The 21,875-nt window shown below is 34.1% G+C and overlaps 1 protein-coding gene across 1 annotated transcript in view; it reads right to left on the bottom strand.

Annotated features, from left to right (window-relative positions):
* LOC6036601 (sodium channel protein 60E) overlaps positions 1-21,875 on the bottom strand; it is a 396,931-nt gene that overhangs the window by 328,566 nt on the left and 46,490 nt on the right. Inside the window, 1 exon segment of the mRNA XM_038261893.1 lies at positions 12,626-14,671. Coding sequence (XP_038117821.1) covers positions 12,626-12,659 — 34 coding nt within the window. The 5' untranslated portion in view covers positions 12,660-14,671.

Below are 21,875 nucleotides of genomic sequence, written 5' to 3' on the forward strand. Positions count from 1 at the left end.
TTTTTGTCCCTCGGCTCTGGCCGAAGTCCAGGGGGGGGGGGGCAAAAAAAAATAAGAAAAAATATAAATATTAAAATAACATGCCATAGTTTCAACATTTGCATGGAAAAAGTGTTTTAAAATGTATTTTACACTAGTTCAGTTGTTTTGCAATAAAAGTTTTCAAAAAATGTAAAATTTTACAAAAAAAAAATTTCTGCGAAAAAAAAACTTTAGCGATAGTAGACATCGAAAATTTTCAAAAATTCAAAAGATTTTTAAATTAACCCAAACATGCTAAAAATGATTCTAAACGCAGGGGAATTCATTTTAAATTGATTGTACTTCAATTTTCATAAAAATAATGAAGTTTTTGAAAAAAAAAATTAGCCTCCTGATTTTTCGGACCAACTTTGAAGGGGGGCAAAACTTTAAATAAAGTTTGTACCAGCCTTATGCTAGCCATTTTTGTGTATATGGAGCCAGTGTCACTCGATACTCGCCACTTTTTTGAGATTTTTGATTTTTAAGTTTAAAGGTAAAATTTGGAGGTGAGCCCACGATTTATTTTGTTCAAAATGTTTGTGAAAATTACATTACATTTCTTTGACCACATTTCAATTGGAAATATAGGCTTAAAGATAGAAGCTAATATCATTGCTCGTAACTGAAAACACACGGAAAGGGGATCGATCGCCAAACCAGCGACCGAATTTTGCTGGGTTGGTTTTGCTGATATCAGCGAAATTTTTCTCTAAACCAGCGAAATTTTTCGCTGAAAAAGGTGGCTGCGCGAAATCAAATCCAGCAACTTGGTTTCGCTGGTTTGTTATTTCCGAAACGGTTTCTTTTCCAGCGAAAGTTTTCGCTGGTTTGATACACATCCTTCCGACAGCCGTCATAAATGTTTGTTATTGTTCACGTTCGGAAGCGATTTGTGGCAATCGGGGTTTTTTCAAAACAAAAAAGCATGAAAAAGTTCTGCATCAAGTGTTCAGCATTAAAATACATAGGGGAGTTTGGGGTAATATGGACAGTGGGGGTAATTTGGACACCCCTTAAAAAATCACGTTTTCTTCGGATATAAAGTGAAAACGGCAATTTAAGTGATAAGGCTAGTACTAGTAATGGCCTAGGAGTATGGACAAATCAAAAAAGTTGGAATAGGTTAAGTAGTTTTGGTATAGTATGTGAAAGTTTCCAAAGGCCGGTTGGCACTGCCTTAAGTTCTAATATTTGAGGGTTGGGAAATAAGGTTTTGCAGAGGTTATATGGCAAAAAGTGGACATTTTTGTTTAAGGGGGTTGCTTGGACGATGTCTGAGATATGTACTTATAAAAATTGTGCATTTTATCAATTTTTATCATCAAAAATTGCAATTTATGATAGAATATGCTATGGGGGTAATTTGGACATGGCTTGTGGGGTAATTTGGACATACCTGAAAGTCTACCTGTCAGGTAAAAAATAACGTTCATGGTTGGTTGAGTCCTTAAAGGGATTTAGAGGGATTTAAAATGTCAAAACACTCAAAAAGGAATGTGAGCAATCAGAACTTTCACAAAATCCCTATTTTTTAATTTAGATAAATTTATTGCAATATTCAAATGGATGAAATTTGATTACTGCACATTTAGCTTTTAGTCAATTTCTGTGACATATCTAATTTCTATGCTGGTTTACAAAAATATCAAAACTTGAAGTTCTACATGTAAAATTAAAAAAAAAGATGGTTTCAGGTTAATTAGTTTTATATAAAGATTGATTTATATAAATCTAAACAATACCTTAATCACTAAAAACTATACTTGTGCCTTATCCAGAATCAATGTTTAAATCATTTCAGAATTAATGATTGAATTATGTATAGAACACTGAACCATTTGTTATCTTCCTATTGAAATATAGTTCTATCACAAAATCATTATTTATACCTTTGATGAAATATTGTGAGCAAAATAAACACATCAAAATATGAAACAATTACAAAAACATGCTCAAAAATCAAATGTTAAACTTATTCTTCAACATGTGTCCAAATTACCCCACAAAAGGTGTCCATATTACCCCACAAGGTATGTCCATATTACCCCACAAGGTATGTCCATATTACCCCACAAGGCATGTCCAAATTACCCCACAAGGCATGTCCAAATTACCCCATAGGGGTGTTCATATTACCCCCACACAAAAATGTGGGGGTAATTTGGGACACCTTTTAATTTTTGCGGTAAAAAATGGGTTTTTCATCAAAATTTATCGAAATGAATGACATTTTTCCATCAAATAAGGTCTCTATTATCCTCTGGTGTCATCAACATTCCTTTAAAATATCCATACAGCCCGTGGCAGAGCAATTTCCTTAGGGTGTCCAAATTACCCCACACTCCCCTACTCAACAGGTGAGGGTTCTTTTCAATGAAAAGAAGCACGTTTCCATAAAGTTCTCGCAGCAGAAAAATACGGTGCAGTGAAGCTGGAGATGTATTTGTACTGCTGCATAGATGAGTGCACAAATTGTCGCAGGTGGCAGCAAGAATCGTAGGCGAGGAACTTGACCATGGCCGCGGAACAGTTTGTGCTGTGGCAAGTAAGTACAACCTGGTTTATTTTGGCATAGGCTTCTGCCGCCAAAACAAAAAACAAACGTCGGTGATAAAAACGCTGATCCAGTGCAAAAACACTGGTCCAGTGGAAACATTCGCTGAACCAGCGGATTTTTTGCCGGAACCAGTAGAATAATCTCCTGGCTGATTTTGGTACGAGCTGCTGCCGCGGAAAAAAAACCCGGACGTCAGCGATAGAAAACGCTGATCCAGCGTGAAGGAACACCAGTTCAGTGAAAAAATCCGCTGGACCAGCGAATTGTTTCCCAAAACCAGTACAATAATCTCCTGGTTGATTTTGGTGCCCTGCCGCTTTTTCCAAACCAGCGAGAAAATTTTCTGATTCTAGCAAAACTGATCCCCCAAACAGCGACATTTTTCACCAAACCAGTGTTTTTTTTCACTGGTTTGGTAGAATTTCATCGGTTTCCAAACCAGCGAAAAAATTAGCGATTCTAGGTAATTTTTGTGCAGGCTGAGAAATCAGCGACATTTTTCGCTAGTTTTAGCGAACTTTAGCGCGATTTGGCGATGGATCCCCTTTCCGTGCAGAATATTTTTTTCAGTGTAGTTCAGTAGATGGTAGTAACCTAGAAAGTCAATAAGCTTAAATCATCAAAAAACGAGTTATTTTGAAAAGTGGTCAAAGACAATGTTATAGGAAATTGGATGAGCGTAAAAAATATTTTCGAGGCTGAAAAATCAAGTCTGTCAAAAAAATTGCCAAAACCCATCAAAAAACCTATTTTTTCAACATTTTTATTTTTAAAACCTCTGTAACGTCATAAGAATCGGACTAAGGACAGTACTAAATATGGATACTTTTAAGTAAAATTGTCTAGAGAATCAATTCCCGTTTTGGTTTTAGAAAGTGTTAACGCTAAGATCACTTTTCAAAAAAAAGTTTTCAGTTAATGATTTTTGCATTTTTTAGGAGTGTGGCTCCATTCTGCATTTTTTGTGAGTCTTTTTGTTTTCACAAAAAAATTGAACGAAAAAAAATCGCGTGCTCACCTTTAATATTTGTCGTGTTTTTTTCATTCAGTGTATTTTATTTGGAAAGCCCATCAAATTTCCCACAAGTCTGTCTTCGACCACAAAACATTTTTTCACAAAATAAAGACTTCAAGAGGCTGTACCTCAGCAACCACAAGGTCAAATATTAAAAAATGGAAATTTTCTAAGATTTTTAAATAAAATTTAGCTTGAAAGCGATTTTTCGTGCACTGAATTCTATTGCTAATTGGAAGGTTTATTTAATTTGGTTCAAAAACCATACAAAACTTATAATTTGGAAAACGAACCAAAAAATTGATAAAAACTCCAGACATTACAAGCCAGAATGTCAACATTTCAATGCAAATGGCGTGGAAAATGCATTATATACTATATATACAGCGATTCCCTACAAAAACAGCATGGAAAAAACAAAAGTGCCCGAATCGTACTCATTTTTTTTCTGGAGTTTTTCCTGGCCGAAAAAATGAGACCCGTATTTTTTGCCACTAGGGTGACCTACGCCATGTTAGGGTGGTCTGAAAAATGGCGATTTTTGTTCTATTTCGCAAAAACCACTTTATTCGAAAAATCATAACTCCTCGCCATTTCAACCGACTTCAATGGAGCACCCGCAGTCGAGCAGTTTTTGACAGTTCGCTCCATAAGAAATACATTGTAGAAAAAAGCAAAAACTGCTCGAATGGAAATGCTCCATTGTCCTATACGCAAATGAAAGGTGAAAAGTTGGCCTTTTGAAGAAAAATGAAAAAAAATCTAAGAATTAGCCTAACATATGGAAAGGGCGTATGATACTTTAAAATGCCGTTTTGACTGTGTCTGGACCAAAAAGCCTATGTCTGGAAATATTTTTATCAGATTCCTTCCTTTTTACGTAACATACAAAAAAAAATAGGAGGAATTCATCAACAGGATTACGACATATGATTTTTTGAAAATAAAATCCGTATTTTTCAACGTGCCACATTCAAAAACGGGAAAATAACGAAATCGTGAAAAATTTACTTTTTTAAACTAAAACTGCGATAACTTTCAAATTTCAGCAATAACCCATGCAAGTGTGGGTACCAAATGTTGCGTCTTTTAATTACGAAAATTCTGTTTGCAATCATAAGTTTTCAAAAATTGAAAAACTTTTAGCGAAAAAAAATATTTTTTTTTTTTGCGGAAAAAACTGTTACTGTACAACGAAAATTCTCAAACATGTAAAATAGTAGTTGCAAAAAGAAGATTTTTTCAGCACTAGTCGTACATTTATTCAACGAGGTTTACCGAGTCAGTTAACACATCCACGTGTTAAGTAAATTCTCCGCTAAAACAACATAATATTGAAAAATGTAACTTTTTGATACCAGTGCCGAAAAGTTTAACTTTTCAGCCCATTTCAATGCAAAAAAGTAGGACTTTTCAGCACTAGTTTTAAAAGATATTAATTTTCCATTGTGTTATGTTTGGTGGAGAAAAGTAGGCCGTTTCATCGCTCGAGAGTGACAGGAAAAGTAAATAGTTTCACGACGGAATTGCAGAAAATGATCATAAACGCAGGGGAATGCACGTTTTATTGTTTTCAGCTAATTGACATTAAAATAACATTTAAAATTTTAAATCAGAAAAAAAATCAGCAAGACATTTTTCAGACTGTTTTTGAAGGACAAACAAAAACTTTGAATAATATTTGCAACGGTTGTTGCTGTTACAGCCTTGTTAAATTTCGAACACATGTTCATACTTGGGAGATTTGCAAACATAATACAGCCAGTCAATATATATTCCTATGATTTTTTAACTTTTCAAGCTGAGTATGCTGTTCTGAATTCGATCTGTACTTACTAGACCAGTTATTTGAAAATAAAAATCGATTATTCCTTCAAAACATTGCGTCGATAATATTTAAAATTTCAAATTCACGCCTAGCCTTTCGAAGGATCAGTAAAGGGCGTCTAACCTTTCCTGGTGTTTTAGTGAAGCTGATAACAATTTCATTCTGGCTGCTCCAGTTTTTCCCGTACCTTTTGAATAGAGGGTGACGAGCGGGAATTCCCGGGAAATTGACCATTTTTGGACCTCTCGATTCCCGGGAAATTCGGTCGAGACTCCCGGGAAATTTTAACCTATAAATATCGAAGCAAAATTTTGTGAACTGATCAGAAAAAAAAACACTTAAAAAATTAAAAATTGTTTAGAACATTGAATGTCCAATGTTCGATGTTCAAGTTCGAATAAACTAATGTTTCTCTAATCTTCTTATTCAGAAAGTGTAAATTTTAGCTTGTCAAAAATTCCAATAACTACCTATAATTTAGAGAAACCAAAAAAAGGTGGACCCAAAAATTTACCTTAAAAATTATTTAGCAGTTACACCCCAGGTATGAAATCAAATGTTTTGTTTTCAAATATTATTTTTTCTAATTATTTGTAAAAGGGAAAAGCTTTTTCAAGTTAAGTTCAATTTCCATATCTTCTCTTAATCTAGTCTTATCTAGTTTTTTGTGAACATTTGGGTTTTCCTGATAACTGTAAATATTTTTTCAATGAATATTTAATGTTGAACTAAAAAATTTTAAAAAACAATTTAATTTGTTGTTTTGAGTCGTTATTTATCATAATGCAAAATTCCAAATAGTGGGAAATTATATATCTGGAGTTTTTTTTTTTTGAAAAGGATCAATAAACCAAATTTTCAGTTTTTGCTTTTTGGGTGTTTTTTTAATACCCCTGACTCAAGGCGGTTCAACACCCAAAAAGCAAAAACTGGAAATTTGGTTTATTGGTCCTTTTTAAAAAAAACTCCAGATATAAGCTATATAAGTTTTTTTTTTTTACAAAAATCCAATAACAAGTATGTGAACCTTTTGAAAAAATCACTCAGTGCGAATTAAGATTCGTAAATATTTTAAACTACAATTTTGAGTCTTAAAAAACTCAAGAAACGATTTAGTTTTTGCAGATTCAGAAAAGTTTGATATAGTTCCTCGAGTTCCTCAAAACAATGAGGCTGTTCAAATTAACGTTTCATAGAATTAGTATGAATTAACAGTAACTGAATTCATTTAAAAGAAACACATTTATTACTTTTTATTTAAAATTTTTGACACTGTTGGCGTAGTAAAAAAAACTCCCGGGTCCCGGGAATTCCCGGGAAATTGCCAAGTTCAACTCTCGATTCCCGGGAAATTGAAAATCTCGAGAATCGTCACCCTCTACTTTTGAAAGACCCCGGAAAAAGACATATTTTATAACATGAATTAGTAATGAATTGGCAAGGGAAAGTAAAGGAAATGAGTCGTGGGGAAGTAGTTCTGATAAAGTGAACTGGCACTAAAAAAAAAAAGATTTTTAAGAGGTATCAAAAATCAAAGGAAACTTTGCTACAGGAAAACATTTTTTTTTCAACAGTGCCCAAAAGCACGAGAATCTTTGCCAGCACCATCATCTGTGTTGCTTTCCAAGAGAGCGAGCAAGCGAGCGGATTAAGTGTATTGAAATCCGAGCTTTCCGGAGGCCGTTAAGGGGGTGTTGTGCAGGGTTTAACTTCCGCCCACCGGAAGCTGCCTCCCGGGCTCTGGTCGGTGCTTATCGGTATCTTGCAACGACGACATGTGGGAAGGTATTTGGAAAGAAGGAATTCTTCCTGGAAATGCCAACAGATGTTTCGTCGAGGTTCTTGGGATAACGAAAGTGTGGGTGTGTGTGTGTGTGTGGATGTGTGCCGAGAGGGAGATGAATCATTGCCTCACGTTTCAACGGTTATTATATTAATGCGGGATTATGCTGGCAAAATAGGATTGGCCGTTAATATTTGATGAAATTAGTGCAGACTTTAGAATTCTACAAAAAGTAGCTTGACAATGAAACAGCAAACAACATTGCGTTGAATGAAATACAATGGAGAGTAGGGTGACAATTAAAAAAGTCATCGTCAGGGATACCCCCTGATTTGATTCCTTTGGCAAAAATAAGTAGATAACTGTGAAAATTTTGAGCAAAATAGGTCAAGGGGAAGGGTCGCTTTTTACCGTTGAAGTTGGTAAAAACAATCTTTTCATACAAAAACGTCTTCTTTAAATCGTTCATAACTCGTCAGGAATAACTCGGATCGTCTTGGAGCCTTGGGCAAAGTTGTTTGTCATAAAAATTTACATAATAATCTCAAACTTGACAGTGATCCGTTTTTTGCAATCTCGAAAAACAACCTTTGAGAGAAGTTATAAGTCAAAGGTTGATGTATTTTGTCAATTAATCGCTTAAAACAAAACAATGTTGAAAAGTGTTACTTTTCAGCATTTATTTTGAAAAGTGTTGCTATTCGATTTTTTTCATTTTTGGTACAGAAAAGAAGGCTATTTCGCCGTTCAAAAATGACTGGAAAAGTAATTAGTTTCACGACGGTATTGCAAAAATATGTTGTTTTCTTGTTGAAAGGCTGAGTGTGTCTTTAACTTGAAAATGGCACCTTACCAAGGATGTTAATAATTATCAATTATTGATAAAATTATCGTCGATAATATTACCGTCTAACGATAACGATAACGGTTGCCGTTACCGTCGGGACGATAATGATAATCTATCGTTATCGCCATTCCTATAATTCTATCGGTGATAATGGAAAAAAAAACTAATTTTTAAAATCTATCTAAAATCGGCCTAATTCAACCATATCATGTGTAATTGTTAATGCTTTCACTAAGAATTTATTTTTTTTTTAATAAATTTAGTTTCAAAGTATGTATGTTCAAAATTGTTCAACAAATTCCTTATTTTTTCGAAAGAAATCAAATTTTCATAATTTGCATTATGGATATACAAAAAAAAACAAACCATCCACATTAACGACCCCCGGGTCTTTTGTGGTCTCTATTGCCAGCTTCTGCTCGAACCTAGGAGTCCGAAGGCTTGAATGGGGAGAGCACCCAAACCTCTTTCTACTCCAAGGAACCTTCCACCCCAGTGTTTGAACTGACGACCTTTGGATTGTGAGTCCAACCGCCGCCAGCGATTCCACCGGAGTGTTGTTTGTACTTATGGCATGGAGACGACTCCTACACCTGGAATGACTTAACGGCCTAACAACCAAGGCCGGGACCGACATTTTACTTCCTCATCCGATGGTAGGTTGCAGCAGATGGGAATCGAACCCAGAATCATCCGCTTACAAAGCGTACAATCGAATCGAAATTTTCTATACTTTTTCAATTCATTCGATTATTTTTACTGATAAAACTCACAAAATACAGTATTTTTCGAAAATATTCCAACTTTCAAAAATAGCAATGTGGATATCAAACGAAGTGTAATTTTGTATGCATTTTCAACTTATTAAAGTTTTTTTGGGAAACTACCAAAAAAATCACAAAAAGACGTATTAGAGAAAAAAAACTCAAATTTTGAAAAAAAAAAGGAATATTTGAATATTTTCTTAAAATACGGTATTTTAGAAAATTTTAGTATTTTATATAAAAAAATACGAAAAGGCGAAAAAGCATGTAAAATTTCGCTTCGTTTGATCCCATATTGCAAATTTAGAAAATTTGAGTACTTTCGAAAAATACGGTATTTTGTGAAAGTTTTAGTTTCTAGCAAAGAAAACTCTGATAAAGTGAAAATCATACCAAATTTTACTTCGTTTAAAACCCATTTTATTTCTGATTTTTTTTTTTTTTGAAAATTTGATTAATTTTTAAAAATAACACAAAAAAATAACGCTTCGTTTGATACCCACACCGTAAATTTTGAAAATTTGATTTTGTATCAAAATTTAATTTTCCAAATAATCATGATTTTAAAGATTTTGCACCATCATAAATTCATGCGCCAAAGATAAGGTATCTATAGCCCTTTTTATCATAATCAAATATAAAAAAAATTAAATATGTTCGTGTTTTGTAAATTTATCAATAAATAATAAGGCCGATGCAAATATTTCGCAAAGTTTTTGTCCCTCGGCTCTAGCCGGGATAGAGGGGGGGGGGGAGCAAAAAAAATGATATTACAAGCCATAGTCTAAACATTTGAATGCAAAAAGTGTTTTAAAATACATTTTACACTAGTTCAATTGTTTTGCAATCATTAGTTTTCAAAAAAAGTTAAATTTTGAAGAAAACAAAAAAAATTAGCGAAAAAAACTTTTTACGGTGCTAAACAGTAAACATCGAAAATTTTCAAAAATTCAATAGATGTTTAAATCAACCCAAACATGCAAAAAATGATTTTAAACGCAGGGGAATGCATTTTAAATCAATTTCAGCTGAAAAAAATTTGCACCCTGATTTTTCGGGCCAACATAAATGGGGGGGGGCATAACAAAAATTTTTAATAAAATTTGATTTCCTAAAAAAAGTGTCCATGTGGCTTAAGTCCCTTATCAACTTTACAGTTTTGCCCAACTCACAAAATTAATCAAACAAATTTTCTCCCGAAATATTTCATAACTTAGTTATGAAAAACTGAATAACACACTCAAGTTTAAAAATGGATTAAACGATTGAATCTAAAAAATCTCTTGTCTGAAGTTTTATTTGAGTTGCACAAGGTTAGTATTTACTCACAAGTCGAAAAAAAGTCAAGAAGTTCTGACGCCTTGGAATATTGCAGATTGCAAGTAAATTATTGAAATGCCGTTTTGATCCAAGTAACATTTTTAAACCAACTAGCCACCACCAAGTTTTATTGAGGTTTTATTGTAGCATCTTGATTGCTTAATAGTTTTATTTGGGCATTCATCGCAACCAACAAGCAAGAGCTAAATAATAGAGTCTAACAAGGTTTTATGCCCGGACATAAAACCGGATGGAAATAAGGTTTTATGAAAGTTTTAATAGAGGCTTGAAAACCAGATGGCAATGCCATGCCAAACGGTTTTATTGCATGCTTTGTTAAAACCTAAGGTGTTGTAGCTGTCAAGTGCCATTAGGCATGTAAAAAGCTCACTTTAAACCATAAGCTCCTAAAAGAGCATTTATCGCGGCCAAATAGCAGTGCATAAATATGGCGCTAAACGCGTGCTCTGATTGAATATAATTGACCGCCGTCTTGATTGAAAAAATCGAAAACTGAAAAATTTGATTTAAAATTGATGAAAGCACACATTTATGCTGAATTTCTGGTATGATTAATATAGCGATAGATGTTTAATAGTAGTTTATGCAACAAGTTGCAAAAAGAGAATTTTTTCAGCACGAGTCGTACATTTATCCAACGAGGTTCACCGAGTTGGATAAATACGACGAGTGCTGAAAAAATCAATTTTGCAACGAGTTCCATACAACATTTTTTGCAATTCCGAAAAACACCCATTGAGTGAAATTTTAAGTCAAATTTTCATGTATTTTGTCAATAAATCGTTTAAATCAAAAAAATGTTGAAAAGTATTACTTTTCGAAACAAGTGCTGAAAAGTTCAACTTTTCAGCACCGATTTCAGTGCTGAAAAGTAGAACTTTTCAGCATTTATTTTAAAAAGTGTTGCTATTCGATTCTGTTATTTTTGGTACAGAAAAGTAGGCTATTTCGTCGTTCAAGAATGACAGGAAAAGTAAGTAGTTTCACGACGGAATTGCAAAAAAATATTTTGAACATTTTTTTCAAAGAATTGCAATAAAATATTTTTTAGCATTAAACACTATGATTACAAAATATAGATTTTTGATAAAGCGAGTTGAATTTTTTGGCTCTATCTCCCCTACATTTATTAATAAAATTTCAACAGCAGCTGAATTTGAGCCATCAATTGCGAGAAATAAGCTTTCAAATTATTTGGATTACCTCTAATATCTATTATTTATCATCGCCATTTTTGACAACCATCTCCATAATTTCATTTGGCAAGACGAAGACTTATTTTTGCCAAAATAAAACCTATTTGGCATAAGACGTTTGAAAACGTATGAAATGTCATTTTTCCATAACTCCTGACTAGGTTTTAACAAATGTTTTATCAAGGTTTTGAGGATGTTGTTAGGATTCAGTTGTAAAGCCTTGAACTCCTATGTAGGTTTTATAAATAGGTCGTAACAACCTTTTGCGGAGGTCCTTTTGGGTTTTAAGTGGGGTTTATCAAGGTTCTGGGGAGTTTGTTACGACTAAGGGGTTTTAATGTTGGTTTTGGCTGATAGGTTTTATAGCGGTTGTGACAGCTTTGATAAAGCCTAAAATGTTACTTGGGGATTCTACATCCAAAATTAAAGACCGAGGGGATAGTCCTCCCGAAAAGAAACGTGAGGAAAGTGTTATTTTGCGAGAGTAAAGACCTCTCGCGTGTTCATTCGTTCATTGAAATAGTTCATCCTATTGAGTGGTTATATGGACAAATGTACCATTTTACTACCGAACCGTGCTCTTTATCCTCTCGTATGCCGATGTCCAGTTCTGGGTGTATACACCCAAATCCCAAATTTACCGAGAGTACTTTACTCATGGGTTCATCTTCCTAAAAAGTTCATCTGTCAAAAAAAATACCGGTACCGAGACTCGAACCCAAGACCTTCGGCATATTGAACCGTGCCTTTGCCGTATGGACCACCATGGTTCGGTGATTAAGTGGCGGTCATTTGTCCATATAAGCCACTCAATAGGATGAACTGTTCCAATGAACGAATGAACACGCGAGAGGACTATACTTTCGCAAAATAGCACTTTCCTCAAGTTTCTTTTCGTGAGGGCTATCCTCTCGTTCTTTAACTTGGGGTGTATTACTATTCGATGCCCATGTGATTCCTTCTAGATTCCTATCTAGATAGTACAAGAAAGCACACCGGCTTGTATTGTAAAATAATAAGGTTGGAATTTAATATCAAAAAACAAAACTTAAAAATATTCCTAAACCTATTTTGTTTAAAAAAAACAGTAAATATTTTAATAAAATTTTAAAACATGACAAAATACAAAAAAAAATAAAACAACAATAAAAAATAAACAGAACTCATATTATTCCAGCACAGAAAATCAATCTAAATTCAAACTAATTAAATTAAAACAAGTTTATCTTATAACAAAATAAAGATCAATTTTCAAAATAACACCACCCACCTGATCCGTCATTGGGCGTCGTTGCATCGGTCATTGTTCCGGCTTTTTATAGATCCTGGCACACATATATATAATTTCCTTGGTTGAAACAAACCAACAGTCACTGAACTGATTTTCTTTATTCTCCCCTCACAACAGCAACAACAACGGCGATTCTGATAGTTTTCCCCCTGTGACAGGAGGGAGGCTACACCGTTGTCGCCTGCACCAACATTACCACAACGTCACACAACAATCTATTCAACAGCATCGTTTTCATTATTTCCATTTTTTTGCGAAAACTTTCCTTCTGTGCTCGAAGCAAAACTTTTTACACGTTTTTTTCACTTGTCCTGTGCTGCTTGTGTGTCACTGCTTGGATAGATTAATATTTATTTTTGCTTTTTTTCGCTCACTTTTTTTTAAATATTTTTTTTCTATGTTTGCCAAATGTGACGAGCTGGACAAAGTTTCGTTTTTTCTCCACTATTTGCTCAGGGGAAACTTTCCTTTGTTTCGTTTTTATGTTTTAGCGCACGCTGGTTTCGGTCATTTCCCGAAAACTTTTTCGTAATTTGCAGATTTTATTTTTTTCGTTTTCGTGTTTGGAAGTTTCACTTTTGCTTATGCTTTGTTTTTGATTTATTTTTTACTCACAAAAGGGTACGGTTGTTACTTTTTGTAACATGATGATGATGGGTTGAGAGAGTTTTGAACAGGGGAGAGAGCGTGGGGTGAAACGGTTAGTATTTATTTATTTTACTTAATGGCTATGATTATTATTGTTTCCACTATACTTGTTTGCTCTCTCTCTCGCTCTCAATTAGTAAGCGAAAAGGGAGAAGAGGGTGTTTTCTCTCGATTTAAGGTAGCTCTGTACAAGTACCTCGGTCCAAAACCATTATGCGGTAGTTTGGACCTGCCACGGAATGCTGCCTTTGCATGAAAGCTGCCACTTTGGCTGCACACTACTCTGCTATTAGTACTACTGCCGAGCACACGCTCACTTACACATACAGACACACTTGCAAGGGAGTAACTTTTTTTTCTCTCTGCTGTGTGTTGGTTCACTCACTTTATCGTTGCACTAGTTTGAAGCTTTTTTTAGTTTATTCTTTATATGCGGCGACTAAACTTGAACTAACTTTTGCGTTCCAGGCTCGATTTGAAGAACGACGACGAAGTAACTCTAGCTGGATCCTTTTACAAACGAATGATTATTGCGATTATGACTTTGCTTCTTTTTGTTCACTACTTTGGCTTACGTTTTGTTTAAATGCAACACTTTTTTTAATTATTATGCACTATTTTATATTAATTTTTTATTTGTAACGACGTGTATTTGATTAACTTTGCATTGGAAAAACTGATATTTTCGTATTATTTTATACTTTTGAACAAGTACTAGCTAACAATATGTATTTGCACTGCTACTGATCAACGCGGGTATAACATTGTCGCGCAACACTTCTACAGAACAACTCGGAGCGCGCTAAACTAGTGACGGGGTAAGGATCTCGAAGAAAACTGACGTGAGTGTCGTTGCCTATGTACAGCTGGCGAACGCATCCGCCGTGATTGACCTGCTCCTTAACTTCATAAATCTTCTTTTCCAGGGAAAATTTCCTTTTTTTTCCTTTGAGTTATTTACAGCCCGGACCGACACAAAAGCTTCCCGCTTCTTCTTCGTTGATTCAGTTTCCGGAATGTGTCCGGAATGTCGAAGAACTAGGTCATGTCAGTCGGCGAAGCCATGACCAATACCGGTTACATCGATTCTGCTGCTGCCGTTGCTGCTGCTACGACGCGTTGCATAATTAATCATCGTTGTCACGCTTTTGATATTCACACAAACACACACTCGCGCGCGCACACACACACACTATTGCTATTGTTGTACGTCGAACATGCCGACTTTGGCCAGGTGCTGCTGCGGCCAACGAGGACGATGGATCGTGTCGCAGCCCAAGTGATCCGGCATCGTGGTGTATGTGTACGTGTGCCGCCTTATACACAATTGATTTCGGGAAAAGAGAGTACACACTGTGATTTATGTGCTAGTTAAGCCTGTTTTGGGGAAACGAGAGAAAGAGAAAGAAGAAGAACACGTTTTAGTAAGGTCTCTATTTTGAAATGGTCGGAGAATCTATGTTTCAATTTTTTATTAAATTATAGATTAAGAAGAAAAAAAGATTACTCCAGATTTTTTTGATGGTCCTATAAGCAGGATTTTCTATGTGTATAGCCCCTTTGAAAAAAAACTCTAAAAATGTAAAAGCCCATTTTTTTTTTCAAATAAAATCACCACAATCCCCTAAAGTTGGTTCCAAACCACGTCGAAACGTAAGGAACAGCCAAGAAACAGCATCGCCAATAAGAAGGTAAAATAACCTTGCTTCTCCATTGAAATTGAGTGCCCAGTACATTTTGCTGGAGACGCATGGTGTTTTCGATTATTGTTTCGATTTCCAATAATGTTTTCTCAAATAACCATATCACAGAATTCTGTTAATAGATATTCACAATTTTTGCATGTGTAAAAAATCCTAGAAACCATAGTGGAATATTTTCAGCTGTGAGCCCCTTGGTCCAAAGACTTTCGTTCTTGCAAACAAAGCTATATTTTGATCTGTAAGTGAGCAATTCTCTACGAAATCGGGCGATTTCGACCATTTTATATTTTGTATTTTTTTAATTCCCTATGACCAAAGAAGCTATTTTGTGTCATTGGTTCAAGACTACATACAATTTTGGCAGTAGTCCATACAAAAATGGTACTAAATATTCAAACAGCTGTATCTTTTGAATGAATTTTCTGGTCAATTTAGTGTCTTCGGCAATGTTGTGGATATTGTTGAGGACCATTGAGCAATTCTCTGAGTTTTCGGTCATTCGATTTTTTTTGTATTTTTTAATCCGGCTGAAACTTTTTTGGTGCCTTCGGTATGCCCAAAGAAGCCAATTTGCATCATTAGTTTGTCCATATAATGTTCCATACAAATTTGGCAGCTGTTCATACAAAAATGATATGTGAAAATTCAAAAATCTGTATCTTTTGAAGGAATTTTTGATCGAGTTGGTGTCTTCGGCAAAGTTGTAGGTATGGATATGGACTATACTGAAAAAATGATACACGGTAAAAAAATTTGGTGATTTTTTATTTAACTTTTTGTCACTAAAACTTGATTTGCAAAAAAACACTATTTTTATTTTTTTTTATTTTTTGATATGTTTTAGAGGACATAAAATGCCAACTTTTCAGAAATTTCCAGAATGGGCAAAAAATCTTTGACCGAGTTATGATTTTTTGAATCAATACTGATTTTTTCACAAAATCGAAATATCGGTCGCAAAAATTTTTCAACTTCATTTTTCGATGTAAAATCGAATTTGCAATCAAAAAGTACTTCAGTGAATTTTTGATAAGGTGCACCGTTTTCAAGTTATAGCCATTTTTAGGTAACTTTTTTGAAAATAGTCGCAGTTTTTCATTTTTTAAAATTAGTGCCCATGTTTGCCCACCTTTGAAAAAAATATTTTTGAAAAGCTGAGAAAATTCTCTATATTTTGCTTTATTGAACTTTGTTGATGCGACCCATAGTTGCTGAGATATTGCTATGCAACGGCTAAAAAACAGGAAAATTGATGTTTTCTAGGTCTCACCCAAACAACCCTACATTTTCTAATGTCGATATCTCAGCAACTATAGGTCCGATTTACAATGTTAAAACATGAAACATTCGTGAAATTTTCCAATCTTTTCGAAAAAAATATTTTCAAAAATTTAAAATCAAGACTAACATTTCAAATGGGCGTAATATTGAATGTTTGGCCCGTTTAAAATGATTGTCTTGATTTTAAATTTTTGAAAATATTTTTTTCGAAAAGATCGGAAATTTTCACGACAGTTTCATGTTTTAACATTGTTAATCGGACCTATAGTTGCTGAGATATCGACATTAGAAAATGGTGGGTTGTTTGAGTGAGAATTAGAAAACATCAATTTTCCTGTTTTTTAGCCTTTGCATAGCAATATCTCAGCAACTATGGGTCGCATCAACAAAGTTCAATAAAGCAAAATATAGAGAATTTCTCAGCTTTTCAAAAATATTTTTTCAAAGGTGGGCAAACATGGGCACTAATTTTAAAAATGAAAACTGCGACTATTTTCAAAAAGTTACCTAAAATGGCTATAACTTGAAAACGGTGCACCTTATCAAAATTCACTGAAGTACTTTTGATTGCAAATTCGATTTTACATCGAAAATGAAGTTGAAAATTTTGCGACCGATATTTCGATTTTGTGAAAAATCAGTATTGATTCAAAATCATAACTCGGTCAAAGATTTTGCCCATTCTGAAATTTCTGAAAAGTTGGCATTTTATGTCCTCTAAAACATATCAAAAATAAAAAAATAAAAATAGTGTTTTTTGCAAATCAAGTTTTAGTGACAAAAAGTTAAATAAAAAATCACCAAATTTTTTTTTACCGTGTATCATTTTTTTTCAGTATAGTCCATATCCATACCTACAACTTTGCCGAAGACACCAACTCGATCAAAAAATTCCTTCAAAAGATACAGATTTTTGAATTTTCACATATCATTTTTGTATGAACAGCTGCCAAATTTGTATGGAACATTATATGGACAAACTAATGATGCAAATTGGCTTCTTTGGGCATACCGAAGGCACCAAAAAAGTTTCAGCCGGATTAAAAAATACAAAAATTAAAATTAAAGAAAAAAAGACCGATTCCGTAGAGAACTGCTCCATTAAGAAAAAAAAATAGGCGCATACTGATTTTTTAATTAACTTTTTTCACACAAACTCAATTTCCCAAAATACGTTTTTATTGATTAACGAGATTTTTTTAAATGTTTATGGTCAAAAAATCCTGGTTCCTGGATTCCTGGAAAAATTGAAATTCCTTTGAAAAAAAAACTATTTTTTTTTAGTAAAATTGAATTTGTAATCGAAAAGTACTTAAAAAAAATTATAAAGGGATTTTCTAAATCTCACTCAAACAACCCACCATTTTCTAACGTCGATATCTCAGCAACAAATGGTCCGATTTTCAATGTTTAAACATGAAACATTCGTGAAATTTTCTAAAAAAAATATTATCAAAAATTTTGAATCAAAACTAACATTTTAAAAAGGCCAAACCTTCAATATTACGCCCTTTTAGAATGTGAGTCTTGATTCAAAAAAATTCAAAATATTTTTTTCGAAAAGATCGATAACTTTCACGAATGTTTCATGTTTTTAAATTGTAAATCGGACAATTAGTTGCTGAGATATCGTCATTGAAAAATGGTGGGTTGTTTGGTGAGACTTAGAAAACTGCAATTTTCCTATTTCTTTTTTTTTAGCTGCTGTTTCTCAGCAACCAGAGGTCCAGTTTTCAATGTCTCTTAGACAACTTTATTGCAAATTTTCTGAACATAAAAAAAATAATTCTAGAATGATCGGTCACTATAAGCATAAGCAAAAACAAGACAGCGCGTCCTCGTGGCCAGCGCACTAATGATGCCATTATTTGATTATAATAACCACTCACCCAAGCACACAAACAGCGACACAAAAGAAATGGAAATAAGCATGCAAAAACAAATTCTAGAATGATCGGTCACTATTTTCAAAAATAAAAAAAACTTAAAAAAAATATAAATAACAAGTCAAAGTTTCAACATTTGCAACAAAAAGGTGTTTAAAATGCTTTTTAAACAAGTTCAGTTGTTTTGCAATCATTAGTTTTCAAAAAATGTAAGATTTGACGAAAACAAAAATGTTGGCAAAAAATACTTTTTGCGGTACTAAACATAGAACATTTTCAAAAAAAAATTAAGACATTTTAAATCAATGATTCTAAACGCAGAGGAACGCATTTCAAATTGATTTCAGCATATGAATTTCCATAGAAGTTTTCTGAAAAAAAAATATTTTTTTGCCTCCCTACTATTTCGGAACAATGAACAATGAAGGGAGAGAGATAAAAACTTTAAACAACACTTGTACCAACCTTACTTAAGAAAAAAAACTTACTAATTTGGAATTTTAAAAAGGAAGAAGAGAAAGGCAAAAACCAGTTTTTTTTTAATTATTTATCATAAATTGCAGGATAAGTTCCTAAGAGAACTGTTCTTATGAAATCAATGTAAATCTCATAATTAAGGAAATATGTAAAAAAAATATATAGTGGGACCATCCATAAACCACGTGGACACTTTTTTGTGATTCTAAACCCCCCCTTCGTGGACAATTGTCCATACAAAAAAAATCTTTTTTGCATGGAGCGTGGACAATCGCCATACCCCCCTCCCCCTTAAGTGTCCACGTGGTTTATGGATGGTCCCTAGGTTAATTGTTGTTTTTGGTAGACATTACATAGAAAAACCCAATTTAAAATAACCAGAGGTGAAATAGAGCCTTTTTTACAAAATTATGAAACTCCAAAAAATATTGGTGTAATTATTTTTTAAGAAACATAATGATACCACTTAGTGAGAATTTGACCTAAATTTTCGAATCTTTTCAGGCAAAAACTCGAATGCAATTTTTTTTTTAATTTCAGAAGTACATTATGGGTCGCAAGATATATTTAATTTAGAGAAACTTATTGGATTGACATTATTAGAAAAAAAATAAAGGGTACTCAGTCTTTGATGTTAGTCTATGATTAACTAAAAGAATATGTCGATATTGATATTGTCAACAAGGTGGGGTTTCGAGCTTCAAATAAAAAGTTCAATTTTAGAGCAGGATTATAGCCTTACCTCAGTGAGGAAGGCAAAAGAGCGCTAAAAAATCAGGCTTTGAGTTCCGAATTTCGGGCCAAAATTCAATCGAAAGAGCGCATCAAAACCTTCAAATTATTAATAGGATTTTTTCTGGGACTATTCCCCGCCGTGCACGATTTTTTTTAAGATTTCTGAAACAGCGTTTTTCCAAAAGCAAAATTTGAAAAATAGCACAAAATAGTTTAAAGATATTTTTAAATAATAACGCAATTGAGTGCTTGTTTTGTTTTCAATGAAATTGATTAGTTTTTGTAAAATAATATGTATTTGCTTCCTGAATACCACATCGGTAGAACTTCGACGTCGTCGTGCTATCTTGTCGCACCCGCCATTTCAGCGTTCCGAGAAAAACGCGTTTTAATGTTTGACCTTGAATATTTAAAAACAATAGCACGCAATGTAAACAATAACAAACACGTTTTGTTAGGCTCACCATTCTGTGCATTGTCCCAAAGTTTGGTTGAAGTTGGTTGCTGGAGTCCCGAGTTATAATTACAAATGTTTACGGTAGTCTAGCTTGTACGTGCGACAAACGCATCCTGACTTTCCTGGCCTGAAATCTCTTTGGCCTTTTGTCGCACTTACATCAATTTTCATGGAGTGACAAGATAGCACGACAAGATTGAAACTACTTTCATATGTAAAGTGACAAAATGCACGGAGTTTTTCGGTTTTTGTTGAATATCTCAGGATTGAAATCGAATTTTGGGGATCTGTGAAGGTCAAAAGGTGAGGCATTGTGAGCTGCACAAAATGGCGTTCTTAACTCAATTTGGCCCAAAATGCACGTACGACAAGTTAGCACGATGGCGACGACTTGAGATTCAAAAAGAGGGATTTATACAGTGCTGCCTCTAGCGGTGGAGAGCTCCAACTTTTATAACAGATTTTATAATAGATTTAACCGAGGGGTTGATCAACAGCACGATTTTTTCTCCAGCCTGAGCAAATAACTCGAAACACAACTTTAGAACCCCTTGACTGATAGAAACTGGCATAAACTGTTATACACATAAAAGAAAACAACATCGTAGCTGGCCATGCAAAAAAACAATTTTCTAATGTTTACAAATTTCCGTCCATCTTCAGGAACCTTTTTCGTTCACGTTCCATTACGTCCTATAAGAAACGGATTTCCATAAAGAAAATCTGATGAAAAATGTTTAGTGTGAACATCACTTGATCGAGAACCAGAGAAGTGCCATCTGAATGGATTATTTTCCGGTGGTTGGGGATAGTTGGATTTGTTACGAGCATTATTTTTATGAATCTTGTACAAAGAATACATAAGTTGAGCTGAAATAAACATTACGCTTGAAAGGTACGGTAGTTATTTGAAAACAAGTGGTTCAATGAAGCAATTTTAAATGTGCCTCCAAGTGATCACTTCTGTAGTCTTAGTTGATGTCACCAGGCCAAGTTTTTTTAACTATCAATCTGTACTCTTGTTAACACTGGAACGCCCAACGCACGTCCAACTTACACGGACGCCCAAGCCTCCCAAAAAAGTTGGAACGGTAACTTCAAAACGCCGGTTCTCGGGCATAACTCAACCAATCGGGACGATTCTTGTTTCCAGTGATTTGTAAGAATGTCTAGATGATCCTAAAATTTTGCAGAACTTGATTTGAACAAATCTGTAATTTCTGCGACCGAAAACATCGTTCCACCTTTTTTCAAAACGACTGCCACCGTGGAATTTTCGGCGATTTTTTTTTACACGCGAAAAAAAAAGTTGGAACGATGTTTTTGATCTCAAAGATTACAGATTTGATCAATTTGAGTTCTGCAAAGTTCTAGGATCATCTAGACATTCTAACAAATCACTGGAAAAAAGAATCATCTTGATTGGTTGAGTTATGCCCGAGAACCAGCGAGTTGAAATTACCGTTCCAACTTTTTTGGAGCCTTGGGCGTTGGAATGTTAAGATGGTTGTTTATGGAAGACGCAAAACGCAAAACGCTTAACATTGCGTGTGATGGCCAGTTTAACGGAAACACATTTTCACTCAATTTTTAGTTGATAAAAAGGTGCAAAACGTGATGAGCTTGTTTGTTTTGATTCGTTGCCACGAATGTCAGTCTAACTGGTATACATTTTCTTTTATGAGATCGTAGTGTGCTGAGAAATCATCCAGGACAAATTTATCGTAGAACACTAATAAACTGATTTCTCGTCAAACTTTTTGAGCAGAAATTTGTTCAGAGTTCCACGGATGTGTGAATACGCAAGAAGATTTCTAAAGTTTTTTTCAAATGGTCCTATAAACATATAAAACACAATAGCTCATAGGACATTTTGAAAAAAAAATTTGAAAAGTCTAGAGTGAGTTCCTCACAGTTTATCCTTCTTTAATACCGAAATTTCAAAACTTAACCAAAAAATTCCTCAGCAGTGTAGTAGAGAGTTGGTACCCTTATGCATAACTAATATTTACTGCCAACACGAAGATAATTCCGCTCCAATT

This window comes from Culex quinquefasciatus, chromosome 3 (genome assembly GCF_015732765.1).
Source record: "Culex quinquefasciatus strain JHB chromosome 3, VPISU_Cqui_1.0_pri_paternal, whole genome shotgun sequence".
Classification (NCBI taxonomy): Eukaryota; Metazoa; Arthropoda; class Insecta; order Diptera; family Culicidae; genus Culex; species Culex quinquefasciatus.